The following is a 26,386-nucleotide window of genomic DNA, read 5'->3' as shown; positions in this document are numbered from 1 at the left end:
CAGGTCAGGAAGCAACAGTTAGAACTGGACATGGAGCAACAGACTGGTTCCAAATAGGAAAAGGAGTCCGTCAAGGCTGTATATTGTCACCCTGCTTATTTAACTTATATGCAGAGTACATCATGAGAAACGCTGGGCTGGATGAAGCCCAAGCTGGAATCAAGATTGCTGGGAGAAATATCAATAACCTCAGATAAGCAGATGACACCACTCTTATGGCAGAAAGCGAAGAAGAACTAAAGAGCCTCTTGATGAAAGTGAAAGAGGAGAGTGAAAAAGTTGGCTTAAAGCTCAACATTCAGAAACTAAGATTATGGCATCTGGTCCCATCACTTCATGGGAAATAGATGGGGAAACAGTGGAAACAGTGTCAGACTTTATTTTTTTGGGCTCCAAAATCACTGCAGATGGTGGTTGCAGCCATGAAATTAAAAGATGCTTACTCCTTGGAAGGAAGGTTATGACCAACCTAGATAGCATATTGAAAAGCAGAGACATTACTTTGCCAACAAAGGTCCATCTAGTCAAGGCTATGGTTTTTCCAGTAGTCATGTATGGATGTGAGAGTTGGACTGTGAAGAAAGCTGAGCGCCGAAGAATTGATGCTTTTGAACTGTGGTGTTGGAGAAGACTCTTGAGAGTCCCTTGGACTGCAAGGAGATCCAACCAGTCCATCCTAAAGGAGATCAGTCCTGGGTGTTCATTGGAAGGACTGATGTTGAAGCTGAAACTTCAATACTTTGACCACCTCATGCGAAGAGTTGACTTATTGGAAAAGACCCTAATGCTGGGAAGGATTGGGGGCAGGAGGAGAAGGGGACGACAGAGGATGAGATGGCTGTATGGCATCACCGACTCGATGGACATGGGTTTGGGTAGACTCTGGGAGTTGGTGATGGACAGGGAGGCCTGGCATGCTGTGATTCATGGGGTTGCAAAGAGTCGGACACGACTGAGCCACTGAACTGAGCTGAACTGAACTAAATGCATCTTCAGTACTTTTTCATTTTATTAATAAAAGTTCAAGTATCTTTAATAGACGTAATACAAACCCTCACATTTGACTTGCTGTCTTTTTCTTTCTGGTCTGAGAGCTAAGGGAGAGAAAAACCTGAAGAGTGGGAAGACTGGGTGAAGAGCATGTGGTGATGGGTTTTGAATCAGGCTGCAGAGCATTGGCCTGTAGCCTGCATAGCCGGCCCCTCGAGGAATTCTGAGCACCAGGGAGGCAGTTCTGAGGAGTGGATATAGAAGGAGCAACCGAAGGAAAGTTGCTAAAAACAACCCTTTTTGTTGTTGTTCTTCAACTGAGTCACCTCTTTGTATCAGGTAGCCAAGGTACTGGAGCTTCAGCTTCAGCATCAGTCCTTCCAATGAATATTCGGGACTGATTTCCTTTAGGATTGACTGGCTTTATCTCCTGCAGTCCAAGGGACACTCAAGAGTCTTCTCCAGCACCAGAGTTGGAAAGCATCAATTCTTCAGTGCTCAGCCTTCCTTACGGATCAACTCTCACATCCGTACATGACTACTGGAAAGACCATAGCTTGGACTATATGGATCTTTGTCAGCAAAGTGATGTCTCTGCTTTTTAACAAGCTGTCTGTTTTGTCGTAGCTTTTCTTCCAAGGAGCAAGCGTCTTTTAATTTCGTGGCTGCAGTCCCTGTCCACAGTGATTTTAGAGCCCAAGAAGATAAAAGCTGTCACTGTTTCCACTTTTTCTCCTTCTATTTGCCATGAAGTCATGGGACCAGATGCCATGATCTTAGTGTTTTGAATATTGAATTTTAAGCCTGCTCTTTCACTCTCCTCTTTCATCATCATCAAGAGACTCTTAGTTCCTCTTTACTTTCTGTCATTAGAGTGGTATCATCTGCATATCTGAGATTATTGATATTTCCCCTGGTTATCTTGATCTCAGCTTGTGATTCATCCAGCCTGGCATTTATTACAAAGGTACTCTGCATAGAAGTTAATAAGCAAAGTGACAATACCCAGCCTTGACATACTCCTTTCCCAATTTTGATCCAGTCAGTTGTTGCATGTTTAGTTCTAACCGTTGCTTCTAGATCTGCATACAGGTTTCTCAGTAGACAGGTAAGGTGGTCTGATATTCCTATCTCTTTAAGAATTTTCCAGTTTGTCATGATCCACACAATCAGAGGCTTTAGCGTAGTCAATGAAACAGAAGTAGATATTTTTCTGGAATTCCCTTGCTTTTTGTATGATCCAGCGGATGTTGGCGATTTGATCTCTGGTTCCTCTGCCTATTCTAAATCCAGCTTGTACATCTGGAAGTTCTCAGTTACCTAATTAACTAGTAGGATATTCATACACTGCTGGCAAGACTATCAAATTGCAAAGCCATCTTGTAATATGAGTCAAATACCTGGAAATATGTTATTTCCTTTTGATTAGCAATTCTTTTCCTAGGAATTAAACTTTAAGGCCATAATCAGATAAATGAAAAAAATATGTTTATACCATGATTGCTATAAGCTTTATTATATGCCCTCCCTAAATTCGTATGTGAACCCCACTGTGACTATAACTGGAGATAGAATCTTTACAAGGTAACAGTTTAAGTGAGGTGACAAGGGTGGGGCCCAAGTCCAATGGACTATGGCCTTAAAAGAAGAGGAAGATAGAGACAGGTCTTTTCCTCTCTCTCTTCCTGCCATGTGAGGGCACAGTGAGAAGACAGCCTCTATAAGGCAAGAAGAGTCTTTACAGGAAACATGGTTGGCTAGCATCTTGATCTTGGACTTTTCAGCCTCTAGAATTGTGGGAAATACATTTTTGTTGTTCAAGCCACCCAGACTGTGTTATTTTGTTATGGCAACCAGAGTTGACTTAATACAATAATATTTATAACAATGTTGTTTATACACATGGAAAAATTGAAAACAACAGAGTAATAGATTTTTCTTTTTTTGCATATGGAAAGATTGAAAACAGAGTAATAGGTGGGCTTCCCTGGTGGCTCAGATGGTAATGAATCTACCTGCAATGCAGGAGACCCCAGTTCGATTCCTGGGTTGGGAAGATCCACTGGAGAAGGGATAGGATACCCACTCCAGGATTCTTGTGCTTCCCTGGTGGCTCAGCTGGTAGAGAATCCACCTGCAGTGTGGGAGACCTGGATTCGATCCCTGGATTGGGAAGATCCCCTGGAGATGGGAACGGCTACCCACTCCAGTATTCTGGCCTGGAGAATTCCATGAACTATTCCATCGGGTCGCAAAGACCCGGACAAGACGGAGTGACTTTCACTTTCACTTTTTTCAGTGAAAAGGAAGGTTAGAGTATGACTTCATGTATACACATACATATGTATATCAATATAAACTTGCATTTAAACATGTGGAAAAGTAATGTATGTGTATGTCAGTGTTCTCCAGAGAAATAGAACCAGTAGGATGTATTATACACAAATATATACCAGAAACCTCATCATCTGTGAGGCTGTTTCTCCTTTTCATAAGACAATGCTTCTGTAATTTCACTTTCTATAGAGAGACCAGAAGAATAATTCATTTTTTTCCATATAAAGGATAAAAATTTGATTAAAAATATTTAGGTAATTTCTTTCAGCCTCACAACCAGTGACTGGTAATGACATATAATTTTTTAGAATTATTGTCAGATTTGAAAAAATCTCTAAATTTTTCAATGTGTGAGTTGTAATATTTTAGGACATGTCATGTTTTCTTTTCCAGTGATTCATCTTAAACATTCTTAGAACTGATGACCTTCATCAACTAATCTGTTACTAATGTCCTCATTGTACTGGTATAGTTTCCTTGTCAATGTCAGTATTTCAGATAAGAGCAGCAAGAATTGTAAATACTTTTCCATTGTGTTTATTTAATGTACTCTACCTCATTAGTGGGTCATCAGACAATCCAAGAGCTTGTTCATTGATTCCATTTGACATTGTATTTTCCTCTAAATGAATTACTGCTTCATTATAAGCTGAAATGTGTTGTTATAATTTGCTTATTTTTGTCAAAAATTTTCCATTGATTTTAATTGCTTATCTTATCTTTTACATTTCACTAATTTTATGTGTCTTTTTCTCTCAGTTCTTTTTTTTTTTGGCAGTGCCATGCAGCTTGAGGGATCTTCTTTCTCCAACCAGGGATCAAACTCAGAGCTCCTGCAGTGGAAGCACAGGAGATAGGATTTGAACCTATTTGAACCATTGGACCACCAGGGAATTTCCTCTCAGTTCTCTAACACATAAATGAATTGATTTTCAATTTTTTTATTGTAATTGAAATATAGTTGATGTGCAATATTGTGTGTTTTGATGTACAACATAGTGATTCGTCACTTAAATACATTATAGAAGGATTGTCATAAGTCTAGTGACCATCTGATACCACACAAGTTACTAGAGTATTATTGTATGTGTTTCTCATGCTGTAAATTACCTCCCTGTGACTTACCAACTTTATAATTGGAAGTTTGCACCTCTTATTCCCTTCACTTATTTCATCTAACTCCTTACCCTACACATAAATGAATTTGAAGAGAGAATGTTGTCCTCCCTATATGAAAAAATCAGAAGTCTGTACTCTCTTTTATTGAAAATGTTCCAGAACATATTTCCAAATAGCAGTTCAGTTCAGTTCAGTTCAGTCGCTCAGTCATGTCCGACTCTTTGCAACCCCATGAATTGCAGCACGCCAGGCCTCTCTGTCCATCACCAACTCCCGGAGTCCACCCAAACCCATGTCCATCGAGTTGGTGACGCCATCCAACCATCTCATCCTCTGTCGTCCCCTTCTCCTCCCGCCCCCAATCCTACCCAGCATTAGGGTCTTTTCCAATGAGTCAACCCTTCGCATGAGGTGGCCAAAGTATTGGAGTTTCAGCTTCAACATCAGACCTTCCAATGAACACCCAGGATTGATCTCATTTAGGATGGATTGATTGGATCTCCTTGCAGTCCAAGGTACTCTCAAGAGTAGCAGTTAGAGTCTCATAATCAAGCTTCATCAAATAAATCACTCCCACTAACAAAAAAATCCCTTGTGGTACATTTATTATTGTATAAGCTGTATGGTCGATTTCATTCCTGAGAGGAGAGAATGCTATTTTGACTGGAACAATACACATGTGACAATCTAAGAATTTTCAGAGATTAGCTTCTGGGGCTGTACATTTCAAACCTTGTTTCTCTTCCACCACTGACATCAGTGTGGTGTCTGGCAGTGCAGCAACATTCACGTCTCAGTACAACCTACCTTGTTAGGTGAGTTAGTACAGAGGGCAGCAGGAATATTCCTGGGAGCCATACAGGTAGCAGTAATAGGACTTGACAGAAGAGACTGCAAACCACAACCCTGTATCCCAGTATATAAATATATCTCTGATTAAACCTTCCCCCAAATGCCCACAGCCACTTCAACACCACCAGACTTGAGGGGACTGAGCAGAAGTTGGGGGTGGAAAAGAGACAGTGGTCTGAACCATCTGTGGCTGAAATATCCCAGTTGTGCAAATTTTATTATGCTCTGACACCATATGAACACATTGCCAGGGCCCATTCTGGTCCAAGTGAGGGGCCTTGAAGCTGACACCCATTGACTTCCTGGCAAATTGGCCTCAGGCTCCTCCACTCTCAACAACTTCCAAACCCTCACCCCCACTCTCCTGGTTTGTTGCCATCAACTCTTTTTTCCTTCCTTGCCCATTTCAATCTGTTCTTACCGCAGCGGCCAATGAGATCCTGTAAAAACTGACAGTCAGCTCATGTCACACCTCTGCTGAGAAGATTCCTATGTTTTCCCATTTCACTTCCAGTAAAAGCCAATAGTCCAGGTGGCCCTGCGTGACCTGGACCTTTGCCTTTCTGACCTCACCTCGTGGTATCCAGCCCTTTCTCAGTCCACTCCAGTCTCCTACAGTTTCTGGAATGACCAGGCACAGTCCCATGAGGCTCTTGAACTTGCTGTTAATGCAACCTGGACAACTCTTCCATCTCCTTCAGAAAAACCTTGCTTGACCTACCCTTGTGGGTGCATGGGTGCGTGCTCAGTCACTCAGTTGTGTCTGACTCTCTGACCCCGCGGACTGTGGCCCACCAGACTCCTCTGTCCATGCGATTTTCCCACTTGAGTGGGTTGCCATTTCCTCCTCCGGGGGATCTTCCTGACCCAGGGATCGAACCCACATCTCCTGTGTCTCCTGCATTGGCAGGCAGGTTCTTTACCGCTGAGCCACCTGGGAATCCTGACCTCCCTTCACCAGTCCCTATTTCTTGTTCCCACTTTATGTTTCTCCATAGGCTGTATCACCATCTAAATAGATGTTTTGCTTTCCATCTGTCTCCCCACGCTGGAACTGACCTCCATGATGTGTGGATCTTTGTTGAATCCATGGCTGTGTCCATTTCCTGGAACATGACTACTTTCTGGTAAACAAAGGGGTCTCTGCCTTTAACGGACCTTTCTCTAGCCCCACCAGCAGCCCACAGGACCACCTTCTGAGAAACAGCAGTGAAAGTAGTTACTGGAAGTCCAGTTTCCCTAGAAGAGAAGAGCAAAGGTGACACAGTGGCAGGATTTTCTAGCATTTGAGCAACTTTGTTTTTATAATGAAGTGTTTTCCTGTGAAGTGAATCACCAGAGGATTTGATCACTGAGCTATAAACCTCTTGCGCCTCCTCCCTTTGTCCCCAAAAATGCAATCCAGAGTCACTGTGGTAGTAATAGGAAATTGCCAAATCATAATCTTCCCAGTTCAAAGGAAAAATGCAAATAAAAAGAAAAGGAGGAAGAAGCAGACACTTGAAATGTCTGTTCTTGTTTATCTTTCCTTCCTTTTCATTTTTATTTCTCCTTATTTCAAATAACATGAACTAGAAAATAGCACAGAAAAGCAAAAAAACCAGGCTGTCATTAGAGCATCCCACTTGATCAGAGAGGTGTTGACATTCTGGTGTGACAAATGAGCTCAGGACTAGGAGAGATAATATCACTTGTAAATATAAAACATTTAAAGTTGTTAATGTAATAAAACATTTTCCAAAATGTTTAAAAAGGACAAGTGAAAGTATTTATAATTCTACCACCACAATAGAAAAGCTAGAACTTTTGTATATTCCCTTCTAATTTTTCTCATATGCATACACTTTTTCATTGCGGTAAAAAAATGCAACATAAAATTTACCATCTTAGCCATTTTTAAGTGTACAGTACAGTAGTGTTATGCATATATTTTTATATACATGTTACTGTTATACCTTTTGTATCCTGATTTTTTCCCTCACTTTGCCTCATACCAAATAAATCTTCCATGTAGCAAATTTGTCTACATGCTTGTAATTTTAAAGATGCATAACATTCTATCCCGTGGTTAGAACATACTTTATTTAGCTGTTTGCCTATAATGGGACATTTATGTTGTTTACAATTTTTCACTCTTACAATATTATATGAATTTTTAGTTAATATAGTATTTTTCTCTTTAATATTTTCGATGATCTTCTTGAATGACTGTCTAGAAGTTTTCTAGGGAAACTAAGTCAAAAGTGATGTCCTGCATGATTCTTGAAAATTACAATAGAACTGCTTTCCAATGCTTTCTACCAATTTACAGTGATACTGGTGCAAAATGAGAGCACCAATTTCACCACACTTTCACAACTTTCTCTTTTGATATTAAATCAATATTTTAAATATTAAAAGTTTAAAAATCGTATTACTTTAACATGTATTTTTCCTATATCTATTTTCCTTGGTTGTTTTCTCTGTTGGAGAATGCCAGTTTGTGTCACTTGCTATTTACCTTTAGGGGGTTGTCTCAATATTTTTCTTATTCTTTTTCATGGGCTGTATATATAATAAAGATTTTAACACTGTCAGATTTACTGTGAATATTTTTCCCCATCTGCTGGTTTAAAATGTCTAGTTTTATTGTCACTTGAGGCAATTTAACACTTATACTGTTCAGATCTTGTCAATGTGGTTTTTCGTATCACCTTCATCTTAGAAAATGCTCTCCACTTTGTCTTATCCCCAGGGCTTTGATAAAGGATTTAATTCTGCTTTATCTTCCTGATCTTATTTTCTATCATTATTTCATTCATTCCTTTTGATGTATGACATGTAGGTCAAATTAATCTGTTCGGTAAGTTCTCACTATTTAACCAGGACTCTTCCTTTTCATATGTTTGAGGAAAGCCCTAAGTAACTGAAACAGTAGGTCTATGCCTGTGTGAGAGTTCTTGTGTACTGGGGCAGGGGTCCAGGCTCCCTGGGGGAAGAGGAGGAAGGTAGAGCCCAAAGGACTTAGAATGTGATGTGGTTCAGCGAGAACAGAAAAGGAGCGATATCTAGAATGAAGTGTGGGAGTGCACCTAAATGTCCTTGCGTTTTCACCTTGCTCTTCTGTCAAAAACAACACTGGGGCATGAAAGTGTTTCTAAACATTAAAGACCATTTGACTTGGAGATTTCCCTGTCTTTACTGAACTCGTGCCGAGTTTTCCAAGTAGGAACCCCTCTCAGTTGACCTACAACAATGCGTTCGTTGATCGCTCGTGTTTGGAGCCTGTTCTATGCACACTGTGTGTATCTGGATGAGAGACAGAAGAATAGCCTCAGGGCAACCATGAGTTCTGCTGAGTGAAGAAAAGGATAAAAGGAGATGAGAAGAGAAATCCAGGTGGACGGAGAGAGGGCTCCGCCGCTGTGCAGCCTTAATCGTAGGGGGCGCCCACCCTCTGTCCTCCCGTGGCCCGCGTGCACCTCCACCCTCCTCTCAGTTGGTCCAAGCCCCTGCACACACAGACGAGAATCACCACTTGCTTCTCTGCCCTCTAGCCGGTTGCATCTCAAAACTTTTGCAAGGGTCTTAAACCTGGCGGAGAGCCACTAGACCGGGAGTCAAAAGTGCCGGCCCCGCTACCCCCGACTCTCTACTGCCCCCCTCATCCCGCCTTCATCCCCACGGCTGCCCACGAACCTGGAGCCTGAAAGCTTAAGCGACCACACTCGGAAGGCACGTCTGACCTCCTGATTCTGGTTCCCACCCGGCGGCCCAGGTTCGCGGTTATCTTTCCTTCCCGGTGCTCACAGAATGCAGACCACAAACCCATACCACTTGTTTGTTTGTTTTTTTCTTTGCTGGGATCACGTACAACATCACTTGACTTTGCATCTTTTAACTGGCAGGCAGGTGGAGGGAGCAAGCCTCGGCCTCCGTCTGGCACGAAGTCCCGCATCTTAACCTTGCGGGCAGAGCATCCGCCACTTGAATCTTGGGAGAGCAAACGCATCTGGTCCATTTCACATTAGTGCGCAGGGTCCAGATCCCCGAACCTGTGTACCAGGGACGTCCCCCGTGCCAGCCAGGCTCTGGGGAAGCCCAGCCACTGTGAAATCTCCAGGACAATCTCTTCCTCGCCACCCTCTCCGAGGGAATTCACCCACTGGGGCCGCCCCGCCTGGCTCCCTCCCACTGCCCTGCGGGACTGGCGAGAAGAGGAGAGAGAAGGTGCTCTTCTCAGAAAGGCCCCGGGGTGCCCCGTGGGTCTCAGGGTGCACAGGCCTGCGTCTCCCCGGTGGGGCCCCGGAGGGAGGGAGCGTGGCGCCCGCGTGACCGACCGCAGCGCAGAGAAAGTCCCCCGAGACTGTGACCCCTGAGCCCGGGGCGAGGGGTGGAAGGCGGGGCGGATGCGCAGGAAGATCCTGCGAAGGGACCGGGAAAAAAAACACCGACCTCCCCCAAACCACCCACCCCCAAACCGCCCACTGGAGTTTCTCAGCCCGAGTTCTCCGAGAGCGGCCGAGAGACGCCCCCCAGGGCTGCGCTGCGCCTCCTGGACCGCAACCTGCCCCAGCCTCGCTTCTGGTGGGGGGGCTTCGCGCTCCCTTCTGGGTTTTGGAGGCACCACGTGACTTCCACGAAGAACGGGGGGGCCGCCAGCGGAAAGCGGCGGCAGGGGTGGGATTTGGGACCCCGGGGTGCGGCGAGAGGGCGAGGAGAGGAGGAAACGGAGAGGGGGTGGGAGAAGGCGGGGCGAGGCGGACTCGGGGACGGGAAGGACGGCGCGCTGGGACCTGGGGGGGGGTGGGGAAACCCGGGCGCCGCGCGGCGGAGCCGGGGGAGCGGGAAGCCCGGGGGGGCGGGGCCGAGGCGGCGGCCCGCAGGTGCGGGGGCGCGGGGATGCGTGCGGCCCGAGGGAGCCGGTAAGCAGCGCCCAGCGTGCAGGGCGCGCCGGGCCGCGCGGCCGCTCGTCCGCGAGGCTGCGCGGCGGGACGGGCCAGGCCGGAGCAGCGCCCGGCATGTCGCAAGGGCTCCCGGCGGCCGGCAGCGTCCTGCACAGGAGCGTCTCGGCGCCCGGGAACCAGGCGCGGCCACAGGTAGCGAGCTAGATAGAGGTTGGGGGGAGGCCCGGGTTGGAAGGGGGGGGCGCGCCACGAGGGGCGCGAGCAGGTGGGTGCTGGGGCTCCCGGCTGGGGACTGCTGGGAGCAGGGGTAGAAGGCAATGCGGGAGCCGGACGCGAGCGGCGTGGAGGGCGCGCGGGGACCCGGGTGTGCGCCGCTGCCGGGCCGCCCCGGGCGCAAGCCAGGCGCCCGGGGCGTCCGGGATGGTGACTGGGCTCCTGCGCCTGGGAGGAGCAGAGGTCAGAGGGCGCCGACGCCTGGTAGGGCTGGGCACTGTCCACGCTACCCGGCACGTGGGGTCCGGGCCGCCCTGGGTGTCGCCATCCTTGCGCCGCTGCTGGCTGCCGCCCCGTCGCCGGAGCGCGTGGTCCTTCCCCGCCGCGCCGAGCTGGGGCCAAGGTGTGGAGAGGGGAAATTCCCCTCCGAGGGGCGGCTCGTGCCCAGGCACTCTCAGCGTGTGCTCTCCTCCGGCGGCCTCCCGAATGGCCCAGGGACGCGAGATGGGGGCCCGAGGTGGGCTGACTCCAACCTCTGGGCGGGTGGAGAGCCCTGGGCGGACGCCCGGTCCTCCGCGCTGTCCACCACCGTATTTACAGCCGCGTACTCGGGGGAAACACACAAGGTTGCCGGCAGGGGCGGCAGACCGAGAACTTCTCACTCAGCTGCGTTAGGAGTCTTTTCAGGGTTATGCCCTGCTTCATAGTTAGGTGCCTGGCACAGAATGTCATCGGGTGACCCTAGAGAGTCACACAGCTGAGTCTGGGCCTCAGCGTTGCCACACACAGGCTGAGTAGCCTTGGGCAATCTGCTTCACCTCTCTGAGCCTTAGTTTCTCCACGTGTAAAAATCAATATAATATCAACTTCTTATGATTTTTATGAGGACTAATTGAGATGTGGTTAGTAATATATGAATATCTCAACATTTTACTGCTCTCTTTCCGCCTTGATTAAATGTTTCTGCTGGTTGTCAGGTCTGACCATGTGGTACGTGATAAATCCAATTTGGAATGTCCACTTTTACAGGGCAGGATGCATGCTCCTCCCGTGTGCCTTGTGAGTCTCTGATGATGACCAGAGAGGCATGATTTGATGATGAGTGCTATAAGGGACTCAACAGACAATAGCAGTCTTAACAGAGGTTATTGAAGACACACCATGTGGCGCTTTGGGATAAAATCTAGTTTTATCTTACACAGCTCCAAGCGTTGGGCTATTAGGATGATCATGGCAGAGATTACTGACCACTTGTTCAGGGCGTGGGTCTCTAGTGCCCAGGACGGTGCCTGGCACATGGCAGGTACTCAGTTAATACTTACTGAAAGAATGAATGAATCACACTTACAACAAATGAGAAAATTGAAAAATCAGAGAGTGTAAGTCATTTACCCAAGGCCATACTGATAGTAAGAGACGAAACCAAGAACCCGTATTTCTAAAGCTAAAGTTCTGTTTGTCAGACTCCCTGCTGTGTTCTGGTTACCTCCACCAAGACTTCTTTGCCTCTTAAAGACTACATTGTAATATCTTGTGTCTGGTCCGCTAAACACTGTCTTCAGGCCACTTCTCTATGTCATGCTCTTTCTTCTTTTCCTTTCATAGCTTTATATTCTTGCATATGCTGAAAATTCTCTACTCACTGTAACTTGGGGAGATATGTATCTTTCTTATTTGGAATATTAGACCAGAAAAAATGATATCTGAAAACATCCGTTATCTCATGTTGTCAATATTTGCTTTCCATTAATAATAATAACTGAGTAGCTTTCCTGTGTTTGTATCCCACTGATTTCTTGATCTCTAAACTCTTTAAAGGTAGTATTTCTATGGAATCTTCTCATAGGTCTCTGGGAAGCAAATACTACACCCCTCCTCAGTTTTCTATAACTGGATGAAGTGTTTTTACCATTGTAGGTGCGTTTGTCTGCCTGCCTTTTCAGGATAACTCTTGAAGGACTTGATTAAGTTTGGTTAAATCTTACATATAGCTAAGAGCTTTCAAGACACATCATCACTTTGCTTTCGGATTCAAATTGCTCTGACCTGTGAAGCACAATGTCAGTCAAGCATTGTTCAAAGGGATGAGCTGTCTGTGGCGTTTAGGACAACTTGGTGTATTGGAGAGTTGCATGGTTGCAATCAGTAATCAGCGTAGTTGTGATTTATACACAGTATCAAAAGTACCTGTTTGTGTGTGGTGGTGGAAGGCCTGGCCCACGGCAAGTCCCAGATAGCAGCCGCCTTCTGCCTTTCCCGTCCTCAGATGCACACCAACACCACACCTCTTCCAGGCACACGCCTGGGGGTGGTGGTGGCGGGGAAAGGTTTGAGAATGTTGGTTTGCAGTCCAGCAGACCTGAGTTCCACTTCCCGTTGGGCCCCCACTAGCTGTGATACCTGGAGCAAGTTCCTCAACCTCTCGGAGTTTCTTATTCCTCATCTTTTAGATGGCAGTCCCACCACGCAGGTCTCGGGGGTGGCGAGGGCGGGGTAGAAGCTAACCCAGCCATAGCGCATGGCTAGTGCTCTCTCGACGTGGGGCCCCTGTTCCCCCACTGATGGAGCAGCAAGTGCTGCTGTGACTGCAACGAACACGGTGAGGGCCCACGAGCAGGGCTGGATGAAGACAGCGGGCAGAGGAGGGGCGGCAAGGGGCCTTAGCATCCCACTTGACCAAGCCCTTTCCCCTAGAGCCCTGAGGATGACGACAGGAAGGTCCGGAGAAGGGAGAAAAACCGGGTTGCTGCTCAGAGAAGTCGGAAGAAGCAGACTCAGAAGGCTGACAAACTCCACGAGGTGAGCGGGTGTTTGAGGCAGAGCCACATGAGGGCCATGGCGGGGAGCGGTCCTCCGCCACTGCAGGGTGGTGGCCGCGCGGCCACCCCTGGTCAACACCACTTTGGCCACATGCACATCTAATCCTGCCGCGTCCCTCCAGCCCCGCGTTCCAAGTCCTCCCGCCCCGGTGTCTTCATTGCTCCCTCACTGGTTGTATCTCACAGTTCTCTTTTAATTTTAAAGCAAGGAAACTTCCTTTTGATCCTGATTCCCTTTCAAGCTAGTGCTCCATTTCTTTTCTTTCCCTCCTTTATTTACCTGCTTCTTTAAAAAAAAAAAAAAAAAATTGAATTTATTTGGCGGACAGGATCAGGGCATGTGGGATCTAGTTCCCTGACCAGAGGTGGAACCTGGGCCGCCTGCATTGGGAGCACGGACCACCGGACCACCAGGGAAGTCCCTCCCTGCTTCTTAAAAAGAGACCTGCTGTCTCCATGTCCCCAGTTCCCATTTATTTCCCAGTTCACTGTGATATCCTTTATGCTCCCCAAACACCCGCACACACACGCGCACACACACACACACAATTTCCTACAGAAACTGCTCCGCTGAGGCCACTAGTGTTCTGACACTGCCCGATCCAGGGACCTCTTTCTAGTCCCCTCATCCTTGACCTTGTTGGGACCTGTGACACCACAAACCCTCAGCTTCTTGAAACATTCTTTCAAGGTCTTTAGCTTCTTTATTTTTTATAACTTTAGAAGAGTATTTATTTTTATTTATTCATTTCGCTGTGCCAGGTCTTAGTTGCAGCACTCAGGTTTTTCAGTCTTCACTGCAGCATGCAGGATCGTATAGTTGCCGCATGTGGAATCTAGTTCCCTGACCAGGGATTGAACCTGGGACCCCTGCATTGGAAGCGTGCAGTCTTAGCCAGTGGACCACCAGGGAAGTCCCCCTCAAGGTCTTTAGCTTCCTATTTCTCCTGACCCTCTTAACCACTTTTTTCTGTTTCTTTGTTCACTTTTCTACTTGTCTGTTTTCTCAAATGTTGGTGCTGACCATGCTTTCAGTTCAGTTCAGTTCAGTTGCTCAGTCGTGTCTGACTCTTTGCAACCCCATGAATCGCAGCATGCCAGGCCTCCCTGTCCATCACCAACTCCCGGAGTCCACCCAAATCCATGTCCATCGAGTCGGTGATGCCCTCCAGCCATCTCATCCTCTGTCGTCCCCTTCTCCTCCTGCCCCCAATCCTTCCCCGCATTAGGGTCTTTTCCAATGAGTCAACTCTTCGCATGAGGTGGCCGAAGTATTGCAGTTTCAGCTTCAACATCAGTCCTTCCAATGAACACCCAGGACTGATCTCCTTTAGGATGGACTGGTTGGATCTTCTTGTAGTCCAAGGGACTCTCAAGAGTTTTCTCCAACACCACAGTTCAAAAGCATCAATTCTTTGGCACTCAGCTTTCTTCACCATCCAACTCTCACATCCATACATGACTACTGGAAAAACCATAGCCTTGACTAGGCGGACCTTTGTTGGCAAAGTAATGTCTCTGCTTTTCAATATGCTATCTAGGTTGGTCATAACCTTCCTTCCAAGGAGTAAGCGTCTTTTAATTTCATGGCTTCAATCACCATCAGCAGTGATTTTGGAGCCCCAAAATATAAAGTCTGACACTGTTTCCACTGTTCCCCATCTATTTCCCATGAGGTGATGGGACCGGATGCCATGATCTTAGTTTTCTGAATGTTGAGCTTTAAGCCAACTTTTTCACTCTCCACTTTCATCAAGAGGCTCTTTAGTTCTTCTTCACTTTCTGCCATAAGGGTGGTGTCATCTGCATATCTGAGGTTATTGATATTTCTCCCGGCAGTCTTGATTCCAGCTTGTGTTTCTTCCAGCCCAGCGTTTCTCATGATGTACTCAGCATATAAGTTAAATAAGCAGGGTGACAATATACAGCCTTGACGTACTCCTTTTCCTATTTGGAACCAGTCTGTTGTTCCATGTCCAGTTCTACCTGTTGCTTCCTGACCTGCATACAGGTTTCTCAAGAGACAGGTCAGATGGTCTAGTATTCCCATCTCTTTCAGAATTTTCCACAGTTGATTGTGATCCACAGAGTCAAAGGCTTTGGCATAGTCAATAAAGCAGAAATAGATGTTTTCCTGGAACTCTCTTGCTTTTTCGATGATGCAGCGGATGTTGGCAATTTGATCTCTGGTTCCTCTGCCTTTTCTAAAACCAGCTTGAACATCTGGAAGTTCTCAGTTCACATATTGCTGAAGCCTGGCTTGGAGAATTTTGAGCATTACTTTACTAGGGTGTGAGATGAGTGCAATTGTGTGGTAGTTCGAGCATTCTTTGGCATTGCCTTTCTTTGGGATTGGAATGAAAACTGACCTTTTCCAGTCCTGTGGCCACTGCTGAGTTTTCCAGATTTGCTGGCATATTGAGTGCAGCACTTTCACAGCATCATCTTTCAGGATTTGAAATAGCTCAACTGGAATTCCATCACCTCCACTAGCTTTGTTCAGACTCTACTCTTTTTTCCTCTCACCTGGAAGATTTAATCTGTTGATCTGTCAGATCCCAGCATCGCTTACCCTCAGGTAGGCATTGATCATTGCAACAAGACTTCTGTCCTGGCCCTAACCACACATCTCCATTGTCTGCTTCAAGGCCTCCAAATGGGTCCCCACAGACTCCTTGGTGGCAGCCTGGCCATAATAGTGGGATTGTTCATCCTGAGTCTTCCTCTTCTCAACTGTCTTCAAATTGTAATATGAAGCTAATGAACTGTCGACCCATCACCCCAATCAGGAACCTGAGGGTGATGCTAGACTCTTTCCTTCCCTGCGATCCTGTGTATTATCCCACATAATCTCGCAGCCAGGACGTGGGAACCACTCCATGTCAGGAAGTGATGTAGAAGGCATCCCAGGATCTGTCCAAGGAATCAATGGCAGTTCTGTGCTCATCTTTGCACAGGATTGATGTGAACATTAAGGGTTTTGGTTCAGCACTCTCCTGCCACTCTTTCTGGCCACAGATTGTTTCAGCATGGGCAATCTGAGGCTGTTGACAGCATTGGAGACTGTGGGGTGTTATGAGGCGGAAATGACTGTCTCTAAAAACCCCTTCACAGTGAGCAGAGAACAGATTTAGAATGTACAGTCTCCAGGGAGAGGAGATCCACTGATGTAAATTCACGGAGGGCCATACATTATAAACGTTAGATTCTTTTTTGAAAGTAGGAAGTCTCGGTTGTAGAAAGAGACTAGGACCTTCAGACCAGGCTCAGGGAAAGCCTGTCCCAGACTGGATTGTTCTGTAAAATTCCTCAGAAGAATTGAGATGTCCTTTGCCTCCTTTCTTCCCTCCCCTTGCTCCTGAAGCAAGCCTGGTTCTAGCTTCATGTTACCAAACACCCCCCAGAGGGGATTTGTGGCTCAGTCAGTGCATGACCCTATGTTCAGAGCATAGCGCCAGCCTGACAGCTGGGCCCTTCCTCTCAAGGAGCTTCTAGTTGGAGATGGGTATATTAATATCAAAACACATCAGAGGATACTCAGTTTTAAGACCTCTGTGATTATGTGTGCAGAGGTGCCTAAATGACTTGGATAAGATCTTTCATGGAACCAGGTCAAGTAGATTCACTCAACAGATATATATTTTAAAATTTTTATTTTTATCTATTTGTCTACACCAGATCTTAGTTGCAGCACTTGGAATCTTCGATCTTCATTGCAGCATGCCAGCTCTTAGTTGCAGCATACTGGATCTAGTTCCCTGACCAGGGATGGAACCTGGGCCCCCTGCGTTGAGAGCATGGAGCCTTAGCCACTGGACCCCCAGGGAAATCCCTCAACAAATATTAATTAAGAACCACTGCCGGCAAGGCACTACCACTGTGTCACAAGGAGAGGAATCAGATCTCATTCCCATCCTGGGGAAGTATAAGAGTCTTAAAGTGAAACTGAAGTGAAAGTTGCTCAGTCGTGTCTGACTCTTTGAGACCACATGGGCTAAGTCCTTGGAATTCTCCAGGCCAAAATACTGGAGTGGGTAGCCTTTCCCTTCTCGAGGGGATCTTCCCAACCCAGGGATCAAACCCAGGTCTCCGTCACTGCAGGCAGATTCTTTACCAGCTGAGCCACAAGGGAAGCCCGTGAATACTGGAGTGGGTATCCTATCCCTTCTCCAGTGGATCTTCCCGACCCAGGAATAGAACTGGGGTCTCCTGCATTGTAGGTGGATTCTTTACCAACTGAGCTATCAGGGAAGCCCCAATAAGAGTCTTAAGGAAAGTGTATTCATTTCCTACAGCTGCTGTAACAAATTATGACAAATTTTTTGTGGCTTAAAACAACACAGATGTATGTTATCTCACAGTTTTGGAGGTCAGGCATATGAAGTGGGTCTCAGTGGGGTAAAATCAAAGGGTTGACAAGGCTTCATTCCTTCTGGAGGCTCTGCAGGGGAGTCGTTTCTTGCCTTTTCCAGCTTCTAGGGGCTTCCGTACTCTTTGGCTTGTGGTCCCCTTCCACTTTCAAAGCCAGCACCGGCCAGTTGAGTCTTTCTCATCCGGCATCACTCTGCCGCCGTTTCCATTGTTACATCTCCTCTGACTCCTCTTTCCTTAATAATCTCATGTGACAGTGGGCTTTGTCTGCATAATCCAGGGTAATTTCTCTATTTTAAGATTCTCAACTTAAATCACATTTGCGAAGTCCCTTTTACCACACCAGGTAATACAGTCACAGGTTCCAGAGATGGGATGTAAACATCTTTGATGTGTGTGAGTGGGGCGGAGCGGGAGGGGAGCTTATTCTGTGTACCATGGAAGGTAACATGAATACTTTCAGTTCAGTTCAGTTCACTCAGTCGTGTCCGACTCTTTGCGACCCCATGAATCACAGCACGCCAGACATCCCTGTCCATCACCAACTCCCGGAGTTTACCCAAACCCATGTCCATCGAGTCGGTGATGCCATCCAGCCGTCTCATCCTCTGTCGTCCCCTTCGCCTGCCCCCAATCCTTCCCAGCATCGGGGTCTTTTCCAATGAGTCAATTCTCCACATCAGGTGGCCAAAGTATTGGAGTTTCAGCTTCAACATCAGTCCTTCCAATGAACACCCAGGACTGATATCCTTTAGGATGGACTGGTTGGATCTTCTTGCAGTCCAAGGAGCGTCAAAAAAAGAGATGGGTCTCTCTCAATTTCTGTCATTGTGGAATTTGATAACCAAATGAACTTGACGTCTGGGAAACTTAAGGGTGGTTTGTCACATTTTCTCCTGCCTAATCCCTCTTAGAACAGTGAGTGGAGGGCCCTTCATAGCATTCTTAGTTTGTTCTGCTGTCCATAGACATAACTGTGCCAGCTGCCCTTTCCAGGAACAGGGCCGTTGCTCTGAAACCCAGGCCCTCCACAGAAGACCACAGCCTTCCCCTCTTTCTCTGGGGAGCTGCCAGGATGGATCAGGATCACGCACCATGCAGCAAGGCCAGTTTTGTTGGGAAACACCGTGTCGAGGTGGCCGGGACAGTGGTTCCATGCATGCCACACAGATCCCTTTACTGTCACTAGCTACACACGAGTGTCATTGGTCGTTGGTGGTAGTAGCCACCTTGGTGACTAGTTTTTAAACTTTGAAAAACGTCTGCACGTTGAGAGTGAGATGTCTGGTTGTGTGGTGATGAATGATTTGACTGTGCTCCCGTGGGTTGCAGGCAGGGGACCTTGCACACTGCTGTGGGTCACAGCTGAAAGCCCTGCGGGCTCCCTGGGGCTCCCAGGCCACGTCTAGGTTGGGAGAAGTAAGAGGTGACTGGAAATCTCCTCCTCAGACTTAGAATGAGGCCAGCTCATTGGGAGACATCGAGGGTCTTAGAAAACCACCACCTGACAGCCACAACTGCCCTGCTATTCCCTGAGGAGAGGAGCCCACCCATCGTAAGAGTAAAGTAAAGCTTTTTGGGGGGGGGGGGGGCAGGCCAAAAATCCTGCAACCTGTGGGATTTTAAATTCCTGGACCAGTACTCGAACCCACACCACTCTGCAGTGGAAGCATGGAGTCTTAGCCAGTAGACCACCAGGGAAGTCCCCTTGAGTAAAGCCTTTATCCCATAAATTCCTCTATCCCATCTGGTGGACTGCCATTGCTAAATATCTGCAAGTAACGCGAGCTCTTTGTTTGCCTTTCTTGAGCACCGTGAAGGGGAATATTTAGAGCAGGATGTGTTCAAAAATTCCCACCATCCTCTCCCGTCCTCTCATTTCTTGAGCCTCTCTCCCCTCCAACATCCAGAAACATCTCCTCTAGTCCCGGCTGTTACAAGTCTCTCAGGTGCCCTTCTCCTTCCCCAGCTCTCCAGCCCCAAAGATGGGGGAGCTATCCATTAGGGAGGGGCGCCTGGGCAGGCAGAGCCAGGGAGAGGCCAGGCTCCCTCTTCAGGGTTGTCTGAGTTCTCCCCGCGGGTGGGTGTTGCTGGAAGCCGCACTGCAGTGATGAGAAGCAGTTCCTAGTATGCATCTATGTGCCTCGCTGTTCACCGTGGCTTTTCAAGTCATCCTGTCAAAGCACTTACCCTTCTCTTGGGGATTTTGAGCCCGTATTCATCTCTGAACACTAGGCACATGGCCTGGGTCCAGATTCACAGATGGGAACCCAAGAAGACAGTCTGGATCTCGAAGGCCAGTTGCAAATGTGTCAGAAGTGGGTCACACTGGTTCAAGCCAGGCACCCAAAGATGTAAGACTGAGAAAGAATTTTGAGTCAGAAAAGGAAGGCAGCAATGCCATCCTCGGGAGCCCTAAATGTCACAAACTGACAGCGGTCTTGGGCAATATGATTGTGGTGTGTGTTGCCCTGGTGTTTTCAGATATTGCATGTTCTAAGAGAATACTTCATGTCAGTCCTCACTGGGTTTAGAAACTGATGATGACACTAATTTGTACCACCCTGGGCTGGTGACACAATTTTTCTGCTGGGAAGTGTATGAGCTTAAGGCTTGGGAAGGGAGTTATTGTAAAATCCTGCGTTCGAGTAGTCCTTTCCTGCTGGTAACCATCATGGGGGGAATTTGGGCCCAGGCACTGCTAAGCAAAAGCAGAATTGCTATCATTGTGTGAGAGCTGCGGCTGATCTTGGGGTCAGGGATCAGGTCCCAAGTGTGTATGACCTCAGAAGAGTCACTGTACCTCCGAGCCTTGGCTGCCTCGCTTGTGAAAGGGGTCTGTGTCCTCCTGATGGCCTTTCCCTTCCCCTCAATCCCTTCCCACCTTAGTTATCATCTCTGGACCCTGGTTCCCGCATTAGCTTCTTTACCAGTCTTTGTATCAAACGCATCTTAGACTCCAAATCTCTCCTCACCCAGACAACATCTCAGTCCTCAATCAACCTCTCTTAGCTGCTCAGACCAGGGTTTCTCAACCACAGTACTATTGACATTCGGGGTCAGCTACTTCCTCACTGGGGGGGGTATCCTGTGTACCCTAGGACATAGAGCAGCATCTGTGCTCAACCCTCGACCCCCTAGAGGCAGTGGTGCCCCCTTTGCAGCCGTCACCACCCAGGCTGCCTCCAGCCGCTCCCTGGGGACTGCCAAGATTGCCCCAGTTGGGAATCACTGCCCGAGACAGCTTAATTTCCGAGGCAGGACTGGGATCTGCAGTGATTTCGCCACCTCCCGTCCTCATCTCTGCTCTGTGACTGTGTCCTGCAAATACCCAGAGAAGGCAGCCTGGTGACCTCAAACCCTCCTGGGGCAGGAGACTCAAGAGTCAGCAAGATTGGAGCTAGGCTGATCATCTCTTTGGAAATAACAAAGAGTCTAATGTTCTTGGCTTGTCTCACACACATATTAACCCCAGGTAATTCTCCCCAGGCTGAAGAGGGTATTCCCCTTTGTACCCACTCAATGTTCTCACCTCCTCTTCTTCCCCTTCCCCGCTCCCCGTTTTTTGTGTGTGTGTGTGAAACTGGTCTTGCCTGAAGAAGATTTTGACTTCTCTTTTTATTCCCTCAGCTTGATAAAAGCCCCCTCTGCAGATTTATGAATAAAACTTAAATCCCAGAAGAGAAAGTCCCCAGGGAGAAGGCATCCAGGGGACCTGCTGGGCACCCGCTCTGTGGCCTTTCTGAGCAGGGATTTGGGGCGAGTAGCGGACTTGGGCAGCGTGGCCCCCGTGGCTTCCAGAGGGAAAGCCCAGACGCTCACGGACATCTTGCCACATAGTTCAGCAACCACACAAAAGCATTTGGAATATTCTCCCACAGGAAGGGGTCTGTTCTTTGGAGTCCAGTTAAAATCTTAGCTCACTGCGCTGTGCTTAGTCGCTTAGTCGTGTCCGATTCTTTGCAACCCCGTGGACTGTAGCCCACCAGGCTCCTCTGTCCATGGGATTCTCCAGGCCAGAATACTGGAGTGGGTTGCCATGCCCTCCTCCAGGGGATCTTCCCAACCCAGGGATCGAACCCAGGTCTCCTGCATTGCAGGTGGATTCTTTACCATCTGAGCCACCAGGGATGGGACCATTCAAATGTGTTCTCCATTTTACTTGGAGTGAAGAGAATTTCCAGTTGCAGGATGGAGTGTGTGTGTGTGTGTGTGTGTGTGTGTGTGTGTATTCACACGTGCATGCCTGCACACATGCATGTGTGAGCTACCCAGAGCTATAATCTCTCTCAGCACTCTGCTGTGGGCAGGCTCCCCGTGGTGCCTAGGCCCCCATGCCTTCCTTCCATCCAGACTCTTCCTGCCCATGGAGGGCCTCTTGCTGCATTAGGAGACTGACTTCTGACTCCAGGACTAGAGCTGGTCAAAGGCCAGAGGAGAGTGAGGGGAGGTGGGGGTGGTAGCTCTGAGGGAGAGCTGCAGGCAGATGTGACCATCCCCCCCGGGGGAGCCAGAGTGACCCCCAGACAGCCTGCGGGGATGTGGGTGAGGCCTGCTGCTGTGGCGAGTATTCCAGACCACCCTGAGAGCCTGCCTTGGAAAGACAGGGGGCAGAGGGATAGCTTCAATGGCCTCTGCATGGAACCCCTCTGGGGCCCTTGTTCTGAGCGGGAGGAAGGTGCCTAGAAGGGGGAGGAAGGGAGAAAGGAGGGTAAGAGGAGACCAAGGACGAGAGTTGAGGAGTCACTGATGTTGAGGAGTCGTAGATGTTGGCACCGGGGCCCGTCAGGCAGGGTTACAGGAGACGGTAGCAGAGGCCCCTGGTTGCTATACATTTCTAATCTTTGGGGAGACACTTTATTTACTATAAGTAAGATTGAACTGTGATACAAGACTGACGAGAACAGATAATGAGAGATGTGGTTTCATTAGGTGCTGTGATCAGGGAAGCCTTCCTGGAGGTGGTGGACTTGAGCTGGGCCCACATTCGAAAGAAGGAAGATAGCTCGGTTGAGGAGAACAGCTTTAGCAAAGAGGCAGAGCTGAGAATTTGCATGTGTCTTCATGCTTGTAAGAAGATCAGGCTTTTTTCGTAATATTTCTTAAACATTACTGGTAAGATAATAAGGTTGGGTCCCCAGCTCAGAAAATGCATGGTACGACAAAGCCTAATCACATGAATCAACCTAGAAATGGTTGAAAACAGCTTTTCAACAAGATGCAAATAAGATTGTCAGCCTTAAGAAAGTCAGACTCTGCAAGTGGCCAAATATTGTAGGACTTACTAATGAGTTGGATGAAGAAAAAGAAGACTTGCTTCATCAAATGAGGGGAAAACTTAGAGCTGTGTGGTATCACCAATTCAGGAGCTGACACAATCAGTATTCAAAATTATTTTGCTGGGCTGGAAGGTGCCCAAGGAATAGGGTGAAATTCAGTAGACGCGGATGTAGAGCCCACCCTTAAGCCAAAATATCAAAAAATGGTCATTCAAGTATGAACGGAGATGCAGCAGATGCAGGCAGATCCTGCACTTCTCTGCAGGCCTGGAGAGAATCTCCAGAGCCAGGTAGCTTTGAACGTGGGTCCCACCCAGAGCAGACTACCTCTAAACAGCTGTCCTCTGCATGGCCAGGCCATCCCCAGACTCCCACACTGCGTTAGGGGAACATTTACTCAGAGCCCCTGGCAAATGGAACGTACGTCGGTAATGGCCTCCAGGAGGGCAGAGGAAGCAGAAGTCCTAAAGCCCAAGGAGCCCGGAGGACTTGAGACAGTTGAGCTCAGAGAACACCTAAGGGGAAGTGGTATGGGGCCATCTCCTCACATTTCAAGAACTGTGTTGTTGAGAAAGTATTGCACGTACTCTGTGTGGTCCCATAGGTGGAACCAAGCCCAGTAGGTGGGTGTGAAGGGGAGAAGGATTTTAGATCAGTACAAAGTGGAGCTTTCTGATAGAGTGGCTCAGAAACGTTGGCAGAAGTGTCCTTGGAAGAAGGAGAGAGTCGGATGTTGGAGATGGGATTACACAGGGAGGGTTTCTACACTGGGCGGGTTGGGCTAAGGGCTCTCTGACACCACCACCCACCAAGTTCTAAGCCTCTGTAAACTCTCATATAGTGGAAACTTAACAGGTGAGTGTTGAAGCAAAGCCAAGGCAGGAGGTATTTTTCACTCATTTACTCAACATTCAACAAACATGCATTCTGTTCCAGACAGTTTTCCAGGTGCTGGGGCTAGAAGAGTGAACCCAGCAAAGACCCTCAGAAGCAGATTAGCAGCTGGGGGGGGGGGGCAGGGGTGGCTGACTGCAGAGGGAGATTGAAGGAGGAAACAGAACAGGCTCCATCTTGAAAGCAGGACTCCATCTTGGGCTGGACTGTGGACTTTGAGCTATACGCCCAGTATCTATGGAAACGACATACCAATTGGAAAACCAGGCCCCTGGAAGGAAGAGCCCCAGGGCTCTCCCTTGCCTAAAAGAATACCCTAATTATCTGTGTAACCGAATAGAATCATACATTCTATTATGCTTATTGGGGTATAACCACAGGACTATTGATAATTGTCCACTGTTAACTGCCTAGGCTTAAGGCATATGAATCACGGGTTAGCTTTGTATCTTCTTTTCCTTTGTTCAGACTAGTTTCAGGGAATTTGGGGAGGTGGGTTTGGGCACAAACACTTAGGGTATATAAGGTTTTCACAAAAACTGGTTGGGGTCCTTGTCTAAGAGGAGACTGCCCTGGGCCTGCTGGTGTATCTGCATTGTTCTTCTGAGTGAGTTTGTTTCCCGGAAGCGTGGCTACAACACGATCAGGGAGCTTTCAGATGGATGGAGACATTCTGCGTCTCGATCAACCCAGTTGTTTGTGCTTGTCAAAAGTCATCGAACTAAACATGTAAAGTAGGTGCATTTTATTTTATATGAATTATACCTCAGTAAGGGCTTCCCCAGTGGCTCAACAGGGAAAGAATTCACCTCAATTCAGGAGACACAGGAGATGGGGATTCAATCCATGGGTCTGGAAGATCCCCTGGGGGAGGGCATGGCAATCCACTCCAGTATTCTTGCCTGGAGAATCCCATGGACAGAGGAGCCTGGTGGGCTACGGTCCATGGGGTTGCAACGAGTCGGACACGACTGAGCGAGTAAGCACACACGCGCGCGCACACACCCCTCAATAAAGATGATTCAGAAAAACAAAACCCTCACAGAAGGAGCGCTCATAGAACCTTTCATCCCGGTGGGAGTGGAGAGACATGAAGCAGATGAACAAACACCTCCGAGGGTGGAGGCAGGCATGGTTAAGGAGAAACTGCCAGGGGAGGAGGTGAGCTTCGTGGCCCGGGGTTAGAGCTGCGGGAGGATGGAGGAAGGGCAGGTGGTTTCAGGGCCGATTTTGCACCTTTCCTGTCTTCCCAGGAATATGAGTGCCTGGAGCAAGAAAACACAGTGCTGCGGAGAGAGATCGGGAAGCTGACAGAGGAGCTGAAGCACCTGAGCGAGGCCCTGAAGGAGCACGAGAAGGTGTGCCCGCTGCTGCTGTGCCCCCTGAGCCCCCTGAACTTTGTGCCGTTGCCGCGGCCGGACCCTGTGGCTGGCTGCCTGCCCCGGTGACGCCCGTAGACGGCCCTCCTCGGTCCGACGAGGAGCCCAACGAGTTGGTGTTTTTCACCCCCAGGAGGAGGCTTCTCGCCACATCCGTGTGCCTGGGTCACCTCTTTGGAGCTCCGGGCTGGGTCCTCAGTGGCCCAGGCTCAGCGTGAGGCTCCCGCAGGAGCCTGACTCGGAGCCTCCAGCGGAGCCAGGCCGGAGTTGCTGTGCTTCCGCTTTGGCAGCTAGTACCTTGCCTTGCAGAATCATTTCCCCTAGCATATGCATAATAAAGGTGTTGGGACTTCCTTGGTGGTCCAGTGGCTAAGACTCCAAGCTCCCAATGCACAGAGCCCCTGGTTCCATCCCTGGTCAGGGAACTAGATCCCACATGCCAGAACTAAAGATCCTGCATGCTGCAACTAAGACCCAGCTTGGCCAAATAAATAAATAAATAAAAATATTAAAAAAAGAAAAAAGGTGTTGTCTTCTCTCCTTTCGGCCAAGTTCTTGAAATTTAGAGACGCAATACCTTTCCTCTTTCTGAAGAGGTCATCTCAACAGGTGGTTTTGCAGCTCCTGGGTCTGGTTTCCCCTCCTGGTCATCACCCCCAAGGACATATCCAAGCTAGATGGGGAGGCACCTGGTGAGCATGGGACTCCCTGCCCTCCCCCAGTAGGGTGGCACAGAGGTGTGCTGTGCCTGACTCCTGCTTGTCATATGCTCTGCATGGCCCTCCACCCTGGTCAACCTCCCCACCCAGGCTGGATTGTCATGGAAGATTTTCTATTCCCAGGCTGATTTTCTCCTGAGTCTGTACACTGTACACTGAGTGTTTTCTCTGTACACTCGTTAGTCACCTCCCATTCCGTTAGTACTCATAGGATCAGGCAGCAAGTTTCCTTTATAGAAGTCTGAATCACTATTGAATGGGAGAGTTGTTCAGTTGCTAAGTCATGTCCTACTATTTGTGACCCCATGGACTGCAGTACACTAGGCTTCCCTGTCTTCTTCCATTGTCTCCAGGGGTTTGCTCAAACTCAGGTCTGTTGAGTTGGTGATGCCATCCAACCATTTCATCTTCTGTCACCCCCTTCTCCTCCTGCCCTCAGTCTTTCCCAGCATCAAGATCTTTTTCATTTAGTCGACTCTGTGCATCAGGTGGCCAAAGTATTGGAGCTTCAGCTTCAGCATCAGTCCT

General features: G+C 48.2%; 1 protein-coding gene across 1 annotated transcript; it reads left to right on the top strand.

The window, feature by feature from the left end:
• Window positions 1-10,140: 10,140 nt before the first annotated feature.
• On the top strand, window positions 10,141-25,663 carry BATF3 (basic leucine zipper ATF-like transcription factor 3). Its single transcript, XM_081489794.1, has 3 exons — window positions 10,141-10,376; window positions 13,092-13,196; window positions 25,014-25,663. Exons 1-3 carry the CDS (start codon window positions 10,299-10,301, stop codon window positions 25,206-25,208), a joined length of 378 nt encoding a protein of 125 aa, XP_081345920.1. The 5' UTR covers window positions 10,141-10,298; the 3' UTR covers window positions 25,209-25,663.
• Window positions 25,664-26,386: the final 723 nt, after the last annotated feature.

The sequence above is a fragment of the Giraffa tippelskirchi genome, chromosome 5 (genome assembly GCF_054371585.1).
Source record: "Giraffa tippelskirchi isolate mGirTip1 chromosome 5, T2T-mGirTip1v1.2.pri, whole genome shotgun sequence".
Classification (NCBI taxonomy): Eukaryota; Metazoa; Chordata; class Mammalia; order Artiodactyla; family Giraffidae; genus Giraffa; species Giraffa tippelskirchi.
This window is presented reverse-complemented; position numbering and strand designations above follow the sequence as displayed.